At 38.0% G+C, this 15,089-nt stretch overlaps 2 protein-coding genes across 3 annotated transcripts in view; both read right to left on the bottom strand.

Moving 5' to 3' along the window:
- LOC141386287 (uncharacterized) overlaps positions 1-15,089 on the bottom strand; it is an 816,166-nt gene that overhangs the window by 303,273 nt on the left and 497,804 nt on the right. The window lies entirely within an intron of this gene.
- inpp5d (inositol polyphosphate-5-phosphatase D) overlaps positions 1-15,089 on the bottom strand; it is a 51,540-nt gene that overhangs the window by 15,881 nt on the left and 20,570 nt on the right. For both annotated transcript variants that reach the window (XM_021474094.3, XM_068219213.2), the window contains 7 exons: positions 14,300-14,406; positions 13,934-14,036; positions 13,260-13,456; positions 10,514-10,631; positions 4,001-4,097; positions 3,737-3,875; positions 1,084-1,192 (listed from right to left, as the gene is read on the bottom strand). In XM_021474094.3, coding sequence (XP_021329769.1) covers positions 1,084-1,192; positions 3,737-3,875; positions 4,001-4,097; positions 10,514-10,631; positions 13,260-13,456; positions 13,934-14,036; positions 14,300-14,406 — 870 coding nt within the window. The remainder of the gene's footprint in view (positions 1-1,083; positions 1,193-3,736; positions 3,876-4,000; positions 4,098-10,513; positions 10,632-13,259; positions 13,457-13,933; positions 14,037-14,299; positions 14,407-15,089) is intronic.

Here is a 15,089-nt window from a genome sequence, read left to right as displayed (position 1 = left end):
TATGAAATGAAATGAGTGTAGTGAACTCAATGCACAGAAAGTCAATTCTACTCATTGTTGAATTACTTCAACACAGTGTTGAAGGTAATGAGTTAACTAAATACCTCATTACTTTAACATAAATGGAGTAGGTTCACAGTATTAGATTCTTTTTTTTAACTAAATTGGTTTGTAGCAATCAGTTTCCTCAAACAGTTTGAGTTGCCTTGACTTACTGGGTTTTACAGTACTCAGTTGGTTTGAGTTCTCTTCATTTATTGGGTTTTACTGTGCTCAAACTGCTTTGTTTACTCATATGGATTAAGTTCACCATTTCCTCAAATGGTTTGAGTTACCTTAACTTTTTGGGCTTTACAGTGTATGTGCAAGTTAATCCACTGAAAAAAATGTTGTTGATAATCTTCAATCAAATTTTGACCATTTGCTTCTATGTTTGGAATAGTGGTTCTTCATCAGTTTGATGGCTTCAGTCACAATATTCTTAACCATATTCTTCTTAACATTAGTCTGCTAGGATGAAATAATGGGCAAAAACAAAGCTCCGCCCCTACTCAATATTCCACTTCAGCTGGAAGCAAATCAATGTACAGAGGTACAGAAATAAATGTCTCAGCAAGTTCCTCTTTATGTATTCACTGGGACATTTCGCAATAATTTTTCACATTAGTGGAAGTACAATTTTATTAATTGCAGTTTAACGTTTTAACTGGCCCTGTTAGTTTGGTCCAGAGATGGACATTGAGTAAGTTGTGATAGGGTGTACTGGCAGAATTTTAAAACGGCATTTAATAAAATTGGGGTCAAATTAAAAAGAAAAGAGTTTGACTTCACCTTTCTATCGTTGAAGAAAGGTCTTGCTTTTAGTTAGGTCTGTCTATTTGGACTAGACATAAACATTGAATACATTCGCAAGTGACAAAAACATTACAATGGAAAAAAACAAAACAAAATAGGAACATTATGCACAAACTATGTTTTAATATGATAGCTTATGAATAGATATTAGTGGTGCATATTTATTATGGTCAGAAATGGGGATCGGTTTAGTGTACTGAAATCAGTGAGAGGTAGCTGTGCTCTCACCATATTCTAAGAAGACTTTTTCCTCATCCTTCTCTATTTTCAGCTGATCTTGAGCCAGCAGCTCCTTATACTGCTGCTGTTTGATCTTCATCACAATGTTCTCTGCTTCCTGCAAAGAGCAAACAAATATGCAAAGGTTTCGTCTTTTCCTGTCAGTTGGTTCTCAGGAGCTGCTGTACGTGACAGTTCTCATCTTAATAGAGGAACTGCCTGTTCTGAATACAACTAACCACTCTAAACCACAAAGACACTTCTTGCCGCAAGGCATCAAAGTGTGGGTAACTGACTCATAGCACACTCATGTCTAAACTTTTTTCTTTTCTTTTGATCAACATTAAGATTATAAGCACATTTGTTAGAGTATTCTTTCATCTTTGTAAATATTGTTAGTCCATCTAAACTTAAGTCTATGACAAAAATGAACATATATAACTTTTATTCATTTATTTTCTTTTTGTCCCTTTATTAATCTGGGGTCGCCACAGCAGAATGAACCGCCAACTTATCTAGCATATGTTTTACGCAGCAGATGCCCTTCCAGCTGCAACCTATCACTGGGAAACATCCATATACACTCATTCATACACACACTACGGTCAATTTTCATTCATTCATTTTCTTTTTTGCTTAGTCCCTTCATTAATCTGGAGTAGCCACAGCGGAATGAACCCACGTAAACATGGGGAGAACATGCAAACACACAAACACCAACTGACCCAGCTGAGGCTCGAACCAGCAACCTTCTTGCTGTGAGGCGACAGTGCTAAACACTGTGCCACTGCATCGCCCGATATAACCTTTAATTGAAATAATTTATTAATAAATGTTGCAAAAAATCTGAGTTAATTTAAATATTTTCTTTGCCATTTTGATGTCTGGATCAAATTAAATTTATAAAAGTGTATTTTTATAAAATGTATAATCAATGCAAGTACTTTCATTGATTAAACAAAAAAAAAAAGTTTTCCTAACAAATATAAAACCTAGTTGTTTAAAGAATTTATAAAAAAGATCCATTTGAAAAGGTTTTTAATGTCAACAAATGGGTAAAAACGCTTCACAGTCATTATTTTATACACAATTTATACATATAAATCTATTCATTTATATATCTGTTCCAATTTCACATGCATGAAATAAACTTTTTATTAGAAAGAGTAATTCTAATTATATACACTCACTGGCCACTTTATAAGGTACACCTTATAAGTACTGGATTTGCATTCAGAACTAACTTAATCCTTGGTGGCATAAATTCAACAAGGTACTGAAAATATTCCTCAGAGATTTTAGTTCTCTGCAGATTTGTTGGCTGCACATCCATGATGTAAATCTCCCGTTACATTCCCAAAGGTGCTCTATTGGATTGAGAATTGGTGACTGTGGAGGCCATTTGAGTACAGTAAACTCATTTTCATGTTCAAGAAACCAGTCTGAGATGATTTGGCTCGTTATCCTGCTGGAAGTAGGAGTTGCCATCAAAAGAAAGGGTAAACTTTAGACATAAAGGGATGAATGTGGTCAGCAACAATACTCATGTTGGCTATGGCGTTGACATGATGCTCAGTTGGTACTAATGATCCCAAAGTGTGCCAAAAAGATATCCCCCACACCATTACACCACCACCACTACCAGCCTGAACCGTTGATACAAGGCAGAATAGATCCTTGTTTTCATGCTGCTGACAATAAATTCTCACCCTACCATCCACAGCAGAAATCGAGACTCATCAGATCAGGCAACATTTTTCCAATCTTCTACTGTCCAGATTTGGTAAGCCTGCGTGAATTTTTGCTCCTCAAAAAAGGAGTGGCACCCAGTGTGGTCTCTGCTGCTGTAGCCCATTCGTCTCTAGGTTCGATGTGTTGTGCGTTCAGAAATACTTTACTACATACCTCAGTTGTAACAATGGCTCATTTGAGTTACTGTTGCCTTTCTATCAGCTGGAACCAGTCTGGCCATTCTCCTCTGACCTCTGGCATCAACAAGGTATTTGTGCCCACAGAACTGCCGATCACTTAATATTTTCTCTTTTTCGAACCATTATCTGTAAACCCCAGAGATGGTTGTGTGTGTAAATCCCAGTAGATCAGCAGTTTCTGAAATAGCCAGAGCAGCCCATCCGGCACCAACAACCATACCACATTCAAAGTCACTTAAATCACCTTTCTTCCCCATCCTGATGCTCAGTTTGAACTGCAGCAGATCGTCTTGACCTTGACCTTGACTTTGAAGTATGCGTCTGAAACCGCATACTTCTATACTACATAGTACGCTAAAATAAGTATGCGAGCCAAGTAGTACGTCCGAATTCATAGAATTCAAATGTGTAGAGTACTTTTCTAACGGCCGAGTAGTACGTTGAAATTCAAATGCAGTACCTACTGAGTAGTATGCAGTTTTTTTTTATACACAGCCCATGTCTACATGCTAAAATGCATTGAGTTGCTGCCATGTGATTGGCTGATTAGAAATATGTTAACAAGCAGTTGGACAGGTGCACCTAATAAAGTGGCCGGTTTCCTCAGTCTACAAACTTATGTCGTTGAAAGTTTTAAAATGTAAGACTTCTTACTATATGCATTCAAAGTAAAATCTAAATACTAAATATTTATTGCACGTGTGAGTATGAACACATTCATGTTGACATACGTGTGATGGAAGGTCAACCCTATAATTCAGATCCCCCAGCCAGAAGAGGTGTGTGAATCGATGTGTGATGTCAAAAGGATTAACTTTCTTATCGCCCAGATTTAGAAAGCGCAGAATACTAACGTAGTTCTGGTTTCGCCTAGAAAAAGTACAGTAATCCGTTAATGAATGTGCAACAGTGCAGATTTTGTATTGTACTTTTATTATTACTCACATGTTAATTTGTTATTTGTGACACTGCCAGGTTTTGGGGTTGTGGCTTACCTCAGTTTCTTTTCACTTCCTGAGGTCAGGTGACTGTTGACAAATCCAAAGGAGGTTCTGTTAAACATAAAAGAGACCCCCACTGCTCCTTTATTTCCTACAAACACACACACACAAACAGATAGTTAGCTTTTTATATAAGAAGTGACATGTGGCTAGTTTTACATTTAAACAAGCCTTTTAGCATGTATGTAATGCCTAGTACCTACTAAAAATACACTAAAACCTTTTTAATAAGTACACTGATCTATTTAATAGGTATGAATATTTAATAAATAAGAACTAGTGCGTATTAATAAACCTAATATATATGAGATAGGAACTAAGACCTTTTATATGCAAGAGTTTATAATAAATATTGGTAACACTTTATTTTAAAGGTGTCCGTTACACGTGTTCCATGTACTTACTATTGTTCAATTAATACTGCGTCATTATGAGTAACTAACCCTAAACCTAACCCACATTTTAACCTAAACCACATAGTAAGTACATGTCTATAATAATACCCAGTAGGTAAATGAATGTCGTAATGTTGACACCTTAAAATAAAGTGTACCCTAAATAACTTCTAGAATCTAAGACTAACTACTAGCGTCAAAAAATAAGTACTAACCACATAATGTACCAAGAATGTATGTAGTCATATATTAAATACATACTAGCCAAAATTAAATAGTTGAAAGAAGTCTTTCCGCTTGTTAAGTGTGACATCACGCGAAGGGTCAGAATTCACTATTTTAAACTGTAAGGGGAGACTTAACAAATGGTATTAATAAACGTTTACAAAGCGATGTATTGTTTTCGAAAATCATGATCGCAATATATATTTATATCCATGCCTAATATCTTTAATATTATTATTATTAATATTTAATATTTTTTTTAAATGTTGTTGATAATATTGGTAATATTTGTGATGCAACAACAAATATTTTCTCAATTTAAATGAGCGGCTTGGACCCAGAAACAGTTTTCCATAGGTAACGACTTAACAAGTGGATAGAATTTTTAAAAACATATTAACTAGTGACAAAAAACAGTGACTAATTAATAAAGTGTTAGAATCTACTGAATATGTACTACTATCTGTTTATCACTAGTTTCTGATAAATTAATACTAGTATCTAATAAGTACCAACGTCTAGCAATTGAATATTGATAATAAAAATATTGCAGTATCTAATAAAGAAGTAGCCATGTCTATTTAAAGGTTCACGAAACCCTGGAGTACTTTTTTTGAGATTTTAACAGATTTGTGTGTGTTAAGCATCAGTTAAGACAACAATAGCACCTGTCAGCTTTAATTCTGGGGAAAACTGGATAATTTTGAGCTTTTGTCAGCTAATTTTAGATTCCGGGTTTAAAATGATTTTTGGGGCGGGATAAAAATCAACAACGTAGCGCAGACCTGCAAGTGCAAAGATGATGCATCGGTTTCTTATTATTATTCATAGCAGTCTTCTTATCCTATGAGAAGAGCCGGCTTCTTAAATATGCATGAGAGCACGTGGTTTCCAAACATAAAGCAGACCTGGCTGCCAGTGCCAGGCTCAGCTGTGAAATCCTATGTTGATGACTGGGTGAGAAGCGTCTGCAGACCCACAGCACGCAGCGCTTAGTCATTCATAAGGGTTGTTTGTTTACATGATCCACGGGGTTTGTTGCATATTTTTCCCTGCGATACTGTCAGGGCCGATACAGCAAAGTTGTGTGTGTGCTGCAAGCATTTTTTGTCGGGTGAGCAGAAGGAGAATTAGAGAATGACGGATGTTGTCTTTTATCAGTAGTTCGTTCACATTTAGACACATCGCCGTGCTGCCATGTTCGCCTAAATCCTCCAGATTACCAGCAGGGCTAATGGTTAAAATAGAAAGGGCAGAGACCTGCTGCACTAAGTTTGCATTCAAACCTATGATTCGGACCCGGGATTGAGGGAAAAGTCCTCATTTATAATGTTTATATGAACATTATCTTTATAATGATATAAATTGTGGTTATGTGTTTATGAAATTACAAATGTAGCAGGGCATTAAATTACGATTTGTTTCTTTGTATTTTAACTTTGTAAACTATAAAATCACGCGTCTCCGCATGGTTTGTGTCTCATTTTGTGAGCCGACTGACAACAGTTGCTTGTTCCCCTCCTTCTCCCCTGCTCTGCTGACCACGCCCACTCCTGCCCTTTGCTCGCGGAGCTACACGCCCACTATGATGCATCTTTTGAAAAAAATCTGAGGTGGACCTAAACCCAAAGTGGGGGTTGTCATGGCCCTTTAAGTAATCAACTCAACCCAAGCTCATTCTGGAAACGTAGCCCCGCCGACGTTTCTGGAGACTGCATTTTACGTGGCCGGAGGTACGTATGGCCGTGTTTTGTTTTTTTCAAGTGAACGCTACGGGGCGGTGTGATGCCGCTCCTCCTCTTCGCCGGCTGAGGGCTCATCTCCGTCTGAAGGGCTTTCCCGCCCCAACCAGTTTGTCCTCTTAGCTCGCAGCATTACTTCAGCGGAGTGGAGGCCCAGAGGAGGTGGAGCCGGCCACGGCGATGACCGGGATCGAGTCCGGGGAAAAGCGGTTCCAGAAATTAGGTAAGATGAAAAACAGAATCCAAAAAATAAAAGAGAACGAGTTAGCGATGGGGCAAGAACGCGGCAAGATCCGAAAACACGGTCAAAATTGGACGAGGGCTTTTGCTTTTTTTTTTCTGGACGGCTTTTGCAAATCGTCGCTTGGGTTTAGGAAAGGAGGAGGAGGAGGAGGGCGGCTGGGTCGGCCGATTGGCTGGCCGCCCGGTCGATCTGTCAGTCGTTCAGCCAGTCAGTCGGACGGACGATCGCTCTACAGCGGCCTCTGGTGGCTTTTCATGCGAGAACAGTATGGACGCGAATGGCACGCGCTCCCGCGAGGCGTTCAAGACGCGAAAAATCGCGCACAGTGGCGTCTCGTGCATTCGCGAAAACAAAAACTGCTCGAATACGTACCTCCCGGGACGTATTTCGCGCTCTCCAGAAACGTCCGCGGGGCTACGTTTCCACAATGAGCCTGGGTTGAATCAACTTGACCTTATCTACACAAAACATTGCACTTCTTATATCTTCTCTCCACCCGGTCAATGTTCTCTTCACCCTCTAACCCCTGGCTGTCTAATGTTTTTACACTCAAAAAAATAAATAAAAAAAATTTTCCTCGTTCAAACTACTTATTGAAAATAAGCAGTAACAACACAATTTTTGAAATTTCATTGGGACAACTTAATTTTTTTATGTTCAGTCCACATAAAGTTGTTAAAAGTGTTAAGTTAACTTAATTTGTGTTGGGACAACATGAATGAATTGTGTGGAACCCTGCATTTTTTACAGTGTAGAGATAGCAAGTCAAGCCAATACTTTATACTGCCTCAACAAAACTGACAGCTCTTCAGACCCCCGCAAACTATTCAGGACATTTTATACCCTTCGCTGTCTTCACCACCTCCTTATTAGCTGATGAATTGGCCTCCTTCTTACACAAAAAAAACACTTAAATTAGCAGTCTGTTTCCCACTATGTTTATCACGAATCTCCATCAAACAACATTATCTGGAAAAAAAATTCACTCTCTTCCTTCTTCCTCATAATGGAGAAATAATTATCCAAACTGCTTTTGATACAGTCAACCCAGTCTTACCTCACTGGCAGATCATTCAGAGCAGCTTTGAGAGGAGACCATTTTCTATTTACACCACATCACTAGGAACCATCATCCAATCATATGGTTTCTTTTATAAATGTTATGCCAATGACACAGAGCTCTATCTTTTATTTTATCCCAATGAATCAAGGGTAACGGCAAAGATCTTGCACTGCCTGGAGGAACTTGTTTGGATAAAAGACTGTCACCTACAATTTAATCTGGCAAAAAAAGAACTTCTTCATCTTCCCTGCAACTCCACACACTCAACACAATTTCTCAGTCCAACTGCTGTAATCTACTATTAACCCATGAAATTCAGTAAGGAACTGGATGATCAGCTGTCCTTTAAAGAGCACATTGCTAACACAGCTCAATCATGCAGGTTTGCACTTTTCAAAGTCAGAAAAATCTAATCCATTATAACAGATCATGCTGCACAACTCTTGCCATTTCAAAGCTGGACTATTACCTTGTAGCTAGACTCACATCTTGCACCCTTAAACCTCTACAGATGAAGCAGAATGCTGCAGCTCTTCTGGTCTTCAAGAAAGCCCATGTAACACCTCTCTTTATCTCTCTGCATTGGTTACTGATAGAGTCTTGTATGGAGTTCAAATCATTGCTTGCTTACAAGACAGCCACTGGCAATGCACCCTCTTACCCCCATCTGCTCCTGAAGTGAGTGCTGCCTATAATACCATCTTAGAGAGGCTATAAGTCATTTTCCAAAACCTTTTCATTCAGTGTTCCCTGTTGGTGAAAAGATCTTTTAATTCCTACACAGACTAATTCACCAGTGTCATTCAAACAACAACTGACAACCCATTTCTTCCACAATCGCCTGAACCTCTGTAAACTAAACCTGGACCCCCTCTTCTCTCCCACACCTCACCACACGACAACCCCAAACTTAGTGTACCTCACACAGGTGAGTGGGCTTGATAAACCACTTGTAAAAAACACATTCTTCCATTTCTCTGACACTTTAACCCACACTTGCATATTTGCACCTGACATATTTTTCCAAAAAAAAATTTAATGAAGAAAAATATATATTCTAAATTTAAATACGCTATACAATTATGAAGTGTGCTTCACACAGGTGAGTGGGCTTGACAAATCACCTGAAAAACTCTTGGTCACGCTTGTCCCACCTCCTGGGCACGCTTACATCATCAATGCTGCGCTGTTCAGTGAGAAGCGCTCTCACTCAGCAGCGCAGTGGAGATTTCTCTAGTTATATCGTAACAGTCGTTTGATATGCAGTGACATGCAGTCAAATATTTTGCCAAACAGTCCTTAGGGATGCAATGACACATGCAGTCAGATATTTTGTCGAAAAGATCTGCCACTTTTGGTGCTTATAAACAATCATAAAGCCCTCGTGCTGCAGGAATGAGGAGGTCTGCTGAAGGTGCGCAGCTGTCGTGCAATGAGTGGTTTGCATCTTTTATAAACTACGGCAGTCACTAAACAGTAAGATTGATTAATAACTCCATATGAAACAGTCCCTTAAAGTCACGTCTTGCTTTCAGTTTTGGGCTTTGGCGTGTTTTGCACTCACACTACAAACGTATCGTGCCAAAGCCCAAGTGAACCGCGCTCACCTCTTCCAACTGGGCCAGGGCTGGCCAAGTGAACGGTGTCTGAGCCCGATTCAGCGCACTCACACTTCTCAAACGGTCTGGTTCTGAGAGCATAGTGTGAGTAAGCCCTAAGGTACGCTGCATCTACATGCCAACTGATGCTCATTAGATTATAAGTAGACTGTTAGGTTGGGGTTAGGATGTGTAAATTGACGTACTTGCAAAGTTTCATATAGTCAGTTACATGTCTGTTGAAGGAGAAGTATCAACAAATTAATCAGACAGTCTACTAATATTTAAATGGACCATCAAAATAAAGTGTTACCATACTCTTCTCTCCATATAAAAACCTTCCTCTAGATCCTAATTCTTTAAGCATTGACAGTTCCTTTGTATAATAAGCACTTCTTGTGTGTAATGCTGAACGCCTCCTCTAGCGTCTGCTAAATGACTAAATGTAAATGTAAGTATTAGCGTGTAATAAATAAGAATTACATACAAACTCCTTCATAAACACTAGTATCTGAAGACTAAGTAAAAGTTATTCAATGAAGATTTAGTACTGAACTGAAAGAATACCAGTTTCTAAAAACTAACTGCACTCTAAAACAATTTTTGCGGCCTTACATTTTCTAGTTAAACTTTTCTACACAACTGAGTAAATCACTAAGTTTAACATAAAATTATTTTGTTGAAAACTGATCAACTTAAGCCTGTGTGAAGCGGTAGTTGCTGAGACTTTATTTTCGGCATCTTAGTATGTGAAATATTGAGTAGGGGGCTGGGCTTTCTTTTGAGAATATGTATTTGACATCTTCTGTTTGCACGCATATTGTGAGAAATTAACTGCAGCTGAACTGAAATTAATAACAAAATGGCCAAATCACATATGGTGCCATGACAAACACAAACTGTTGTGTGAACCGCCAGAGGAAACTAGCATTGAATGGTGAAATAATGACATTAATAGAACTGTTTTTAACATGCAAAATGGGAACGTGAAAGGAACATTCTAAAAGCTACTTATGTAAACATCTTAATCATATTATTATTTTATTTATATTAAGGCAATTAATTAGATTACTGATGTCCATGTAAACATAGCAAATGTGAGCTAGCAAAATAAACATTGTACATTTTGATTTCACACAGACTTTTTAAAGTTATATAAAAACTTTGTTGTCATGACTTCTTTTTATATCATTTTTCTGTGTAGGAATTGTTTAGAGGACAACAAAATCTATAAACTAACCTAGAGCGTTAGCTATTCCAGTTTTAACACTATCAGAGAAGATGTGAGAGAAGCGGTTCTCGTGTTCCGGCTTTGCTAGAACCACAATTCTGATGCTCCACAGTGTCTGAGTTGCAATCTGTGAAAACAAACACACAAACGACACTTTTTAATCAGGATATTTTAAATAATATACATTCTTTTCTGTCATTCAGACCTGTAACACATTCCAAAAAAAGTCAGGGCAGGAGCAATTTAGGGCTAGTAATCAAGTAAATGGGTTAAGTAATGAGTAACTTTAAACAGGTGATGTTAACAGGTAATTGTAATTATGATTTGATACAAAATGTAGCATCCAAGAAAGGTCTAGTCCTTTAGGAGCAAAGTCCTTTAGGAGCCGATTATTACCAGTTTGCAAACAAATGCATGAGAAAATTATTGAAAAGTTTAAAAATAATGTTCCTTAAAGAAACATAGGAAGACATTTGAATATTTCGCCTTCAACAGTGCATAACATAATTAAAAGATTCAAGGAATCAGGAGGAATTTCAGTGTGTAAAGAACAACGGCGCAAACCTAAACTGAACAACCGTGTTCTCCGATCCCTCAGGCAGCACTGCATCAAGAATCCTCATTCATCTAGGAGCGATATCACCACATGGGCTCAGGACTACTTTGGCAAACTTTGTGAAGTACCAAATATGTAGTTACACCATAGACTGTAAAATATATGGACGTAGTATCCGTGACGTCACCCATAGGTTTCTGATGAGCGCAGAAGAAGCCACAAGTAGGCACGGCCAACCATCGACATTTTGTTCGCGCGTCATAGCACCCACGGCGGGATACCAAACAAGGGCAAAGAGGCGGAGAGTGAACGGAGCTAAAGACATCTGCTGGCATTTTGCTTGGGCCTGGATCAGACACACTTTAATTTGGGAGAACGCTTAATACTTTATTACCTGTGACTCGTTTGTGTTCTGACCACATGTGCTTGGCTGTACACTATATCAAAAAAGTGTTTAGACTTTTAAAAACACCGTAGTAATACATTGAGCCACTAAGTATTGTTCTTCTGATGTTTTTCAACAGGAGAAAAACGCGGATTACTTCCAAACACTTCAGATATAGTCTGTGTTGGTAAATGCAAGACTATTGATGAAATCCAGCATAACACTGTATGACAACGCTTCAGATGACTGTTCTAGAGCCTACAGCTAATTAATCTATCAGATTCTGGAGTGCATTGCAGCATTACATAAACGATAAATGATCTTAAATAAAAAAAAAATACATGTATAGAGATGGTATACAAGTACGTAACTTTACTCACATGGGAAACGGAGGCCACGTGAATAGTTTGTGAGCACAATTAAGAACACACAGCATGCCATGCCATCTGATAACTATAGGAAACAAGTCCAAAAGGCAGTTGACTGTGTAAAGTCACATGAAACAACACAGAAATACGATAAATATGCCGACATCAGTGGCTAATCTGCCGGAGTCAGCTGACCTAGCTGTCAATCAAGTGGCCACTCCCTTAATTATGCAAACCTAATATAACTTAATATAAAGGAAACGGATGAGTTATAAAAAAAATCACCCCCCTCACAGTTGTCATGAAGGGTAATATTAGCTGTATTACCAAAAATCTTTTTTTGTACCTGGCTGTAAACACCTTTTTTTCTGCTGTAAAGTTGGCAATTTTAACAGTGGGCTAAATTGAAACTTGCTCTAAAATGGAGCCTGGAACGGCCAGGACTAGCGGATTTTTGATGAATTGCAGTTTTAGTTACTTCCGTATTGGCTTCCTGAGGGAGAGCGGGAGGTTGCCGCTTGAGTTACACCCACAAATGCCAGTTAACAGATAACTGTAAGCCCTATGTTAACAGTGTCCAGATGAGTCATCAACTTCTCTGGGCTCAGAGGCATCTCGGATGGACCATCACACAGAGAAAACTATGTATTGTGGGCAGATGAAAAGAAGAAATGGGTGCCGTGTGCTCCAAAGAACAAAAGGATCATCAAGACTGTTACCAGCAACAAGTCCAAAAGCCAGGGTTTGTCATGATATGGGGTTGTGCCAGTACCCTTGGCAAATGTAAGATTTTAGGAGCACAGTAAGCTACAGTTGTTTTCCAGCAATGTCCAATCATATTTTAACAAGACAATGCAAAACCATATACTGCACACATAACAAAGTCCTGGCTGTGGAGGAAGGAGATGCAGCTACAGATTGGCTTGTCTGCAGTCCTGACCTGTCTCTAATAGAGAATGTATTCTCTAAAATGCAACAACGAAGACCCTGTACTGTTGCCCACCATAACACTCGTTTGCAGAAAGAATGGGACAAAATTACACCTAAAACATTTCATCACTTGGTGTCTTGAGTCCCTAAATATCATTTAAGTGTTGTGAAAAGAAATGGTAACATCACAAAGTGATAAATGCTTTACTGGTACAACCTTTTTGAAATGTAACTAAAACTAAAACTGTAATACATGTTTATTTAAAAACAAAAATCATGAGGAATACATTAAATAATGTGCTGTTGTAATGTCTGCAATGAAATACAAGTCAAAGAAAATGTAGAAATCACTTCTTTTTTATTTGTTTTTTCCATACTGTACTTTTTGTCTGATTTGGGGTTGTATATACATTATCATAGCATCTGTAGTCATAGCAATAACGATCCAACATAATATGCATATTACAAAGCACCCACATCCTTTCTAGTTTTTTTTTTTTTTTTTTTGTCACTTACTTGTTTGAAGCTAATGTTGGTTATATCTCTAAGGGCTCCTCTAATTGTCTCAATCCACTCTTTCTCTCCCAGTGGGTCCTCCTGTGTCCCGATTACGTAGATGTCATGTGGGATTTGATTGGCTGTGTCATCGTGAGTTTTCCCCTGACCCTTTGACTGGAACCAAGAAGTGATGTTTTGTGGTGGATTAGCATTTCCTGGATGGACAGAAAAGGTTTTCTTTAATCTATAGTTTCTCTTTTAGCAAACAGCCACATGTCATATGCAATAGGTGTTATTATGCCATTACATGTGAACATGGGTCAGAAAAACTAGTTACAATTAATGCAAATTAAACTACTGTAGATTTTATTAATTCTAAAGCCAATAACATGCAATTGTAAATATAAGACGTACATTCAGTTCACATTTAAGTGGGTTCTTTAAAGATATATTATGTGCATTTATGAGCACATTTTCATTGCTTAAATGTACTTTTTTACTAGGCTAGTTAGATGATCAGTGTGACTGCAATTTTATCACAAGATTTTATGTTTCAGCTCCAACAAGTAGGTCATAAAAGTTGTAATAACCCCAGTTATACTCCAGAGTTTTTTAGATAACTATTTCAATAATTCCTATAAAGGGTTAAGCACTTTAAAAGGTTAAATGTTATATGACTTAAGACATCTCACCCATGTTCCAAGTGCCAACAAAGATGGTGATCATATCCGGCTCAGGTTTTCCTGAGTGCTTATTCTTCATCTGCTGAAGAAGCTGGCAAAAGCCTTCTCTCTTCTAAATATGTGTTTTAAAGACACACTTTTACACAGTGATACATTGAAATATGCAAAAAAAAAAACATGGAAACAGTATATTATTTTCGTTCATTTATGTTTCTGCCTAAAAAAAATGCCATCTGAAAGCATTTCATTGTTACAGTCTTTAATTCCTGTCTGCGATCCCTGATAAAGCAGGGACAAGTCAAAAAAAAAAGGGAGTGAGTGAGTGAATGAGTGAGTGAATGTAACATAAAAAAACATTAGCTGTAAGGTTTTTACCTTTGTGTCATCAAAGACAAAGTCTTTGCTCTGAGTTTTTCCTTTCTCTGTCTCTACCACCAATACAAGTCTGTTGTGCATCTTCTGTGACTTCACCAACTGTAAGACTGCAAATAAGAATTTTGCATGTTCCAGTTATTAAATTATTTAATGGGTTTCACACATTGTTTACATGACTATAAATTCTCTAGAACACTAGATTCCGACTTACTTAAAAATACACCAACTGGCCACTTTATTAGGTTCACCTGCTTAGCTGTCCATTATTGCAAATGCATAATTGCATTGCAAAAAAATGTGATATGTGAATGTATTCATTTCACAAACACTTTATCAAAATGAGGACAAAAGAAACACATAGAAAGCTTTTTATTTTATTTTCATCTGAAATAGAAAGTGCTGGTAAGGGAAAAAGGTTGATGGAAAAGTTAATGAAAACCAGCTGTTTGAAGTCTACTGGTTAAGTGTGCCGACAGTAGGCTACTGAGTATAGTACTGAGGTGCTTAGGGTGACCAGAGTTCAATTCCTGTCTATAGGTCCTTTGCCGATCCTTTTCCTTTCTCTACCTCCAACATATTTCTACTGTCCTGTCTAAAAATATGAAACAAAAACAACCTTAAATAATAATAAAGTTAGCCTCTTTGCAATCGTCCAGCCTTGACAGAAAGATGTCGTGGTTGGTGGCAACAGAGCCAGTAAGATGAACACTGAAGATTTAGAAGACACTCTGGTAGGGCCAGTTTCTCAATACTGGTCCTTGCACCCCACCACACACTGCACATTGTATTT

Source organism: Danio rerio, chromosome 6 (assembly GCF_049306965.1).
Source record: "Danio rerio strain Tuebingen ecotype United States chromosome 6, GRCz12tu, whole genome shotgun sequence".
NCBI lineage: Eukaryota > Metazoa > Chordata > Actinopteri > Cypriniformes > Danionidae > Danio > Danio rerio.
Note: the sequence above shows the minus strand (reverse complement) of the source record. Positions and strands in the feature narration are given on the sequence as shown.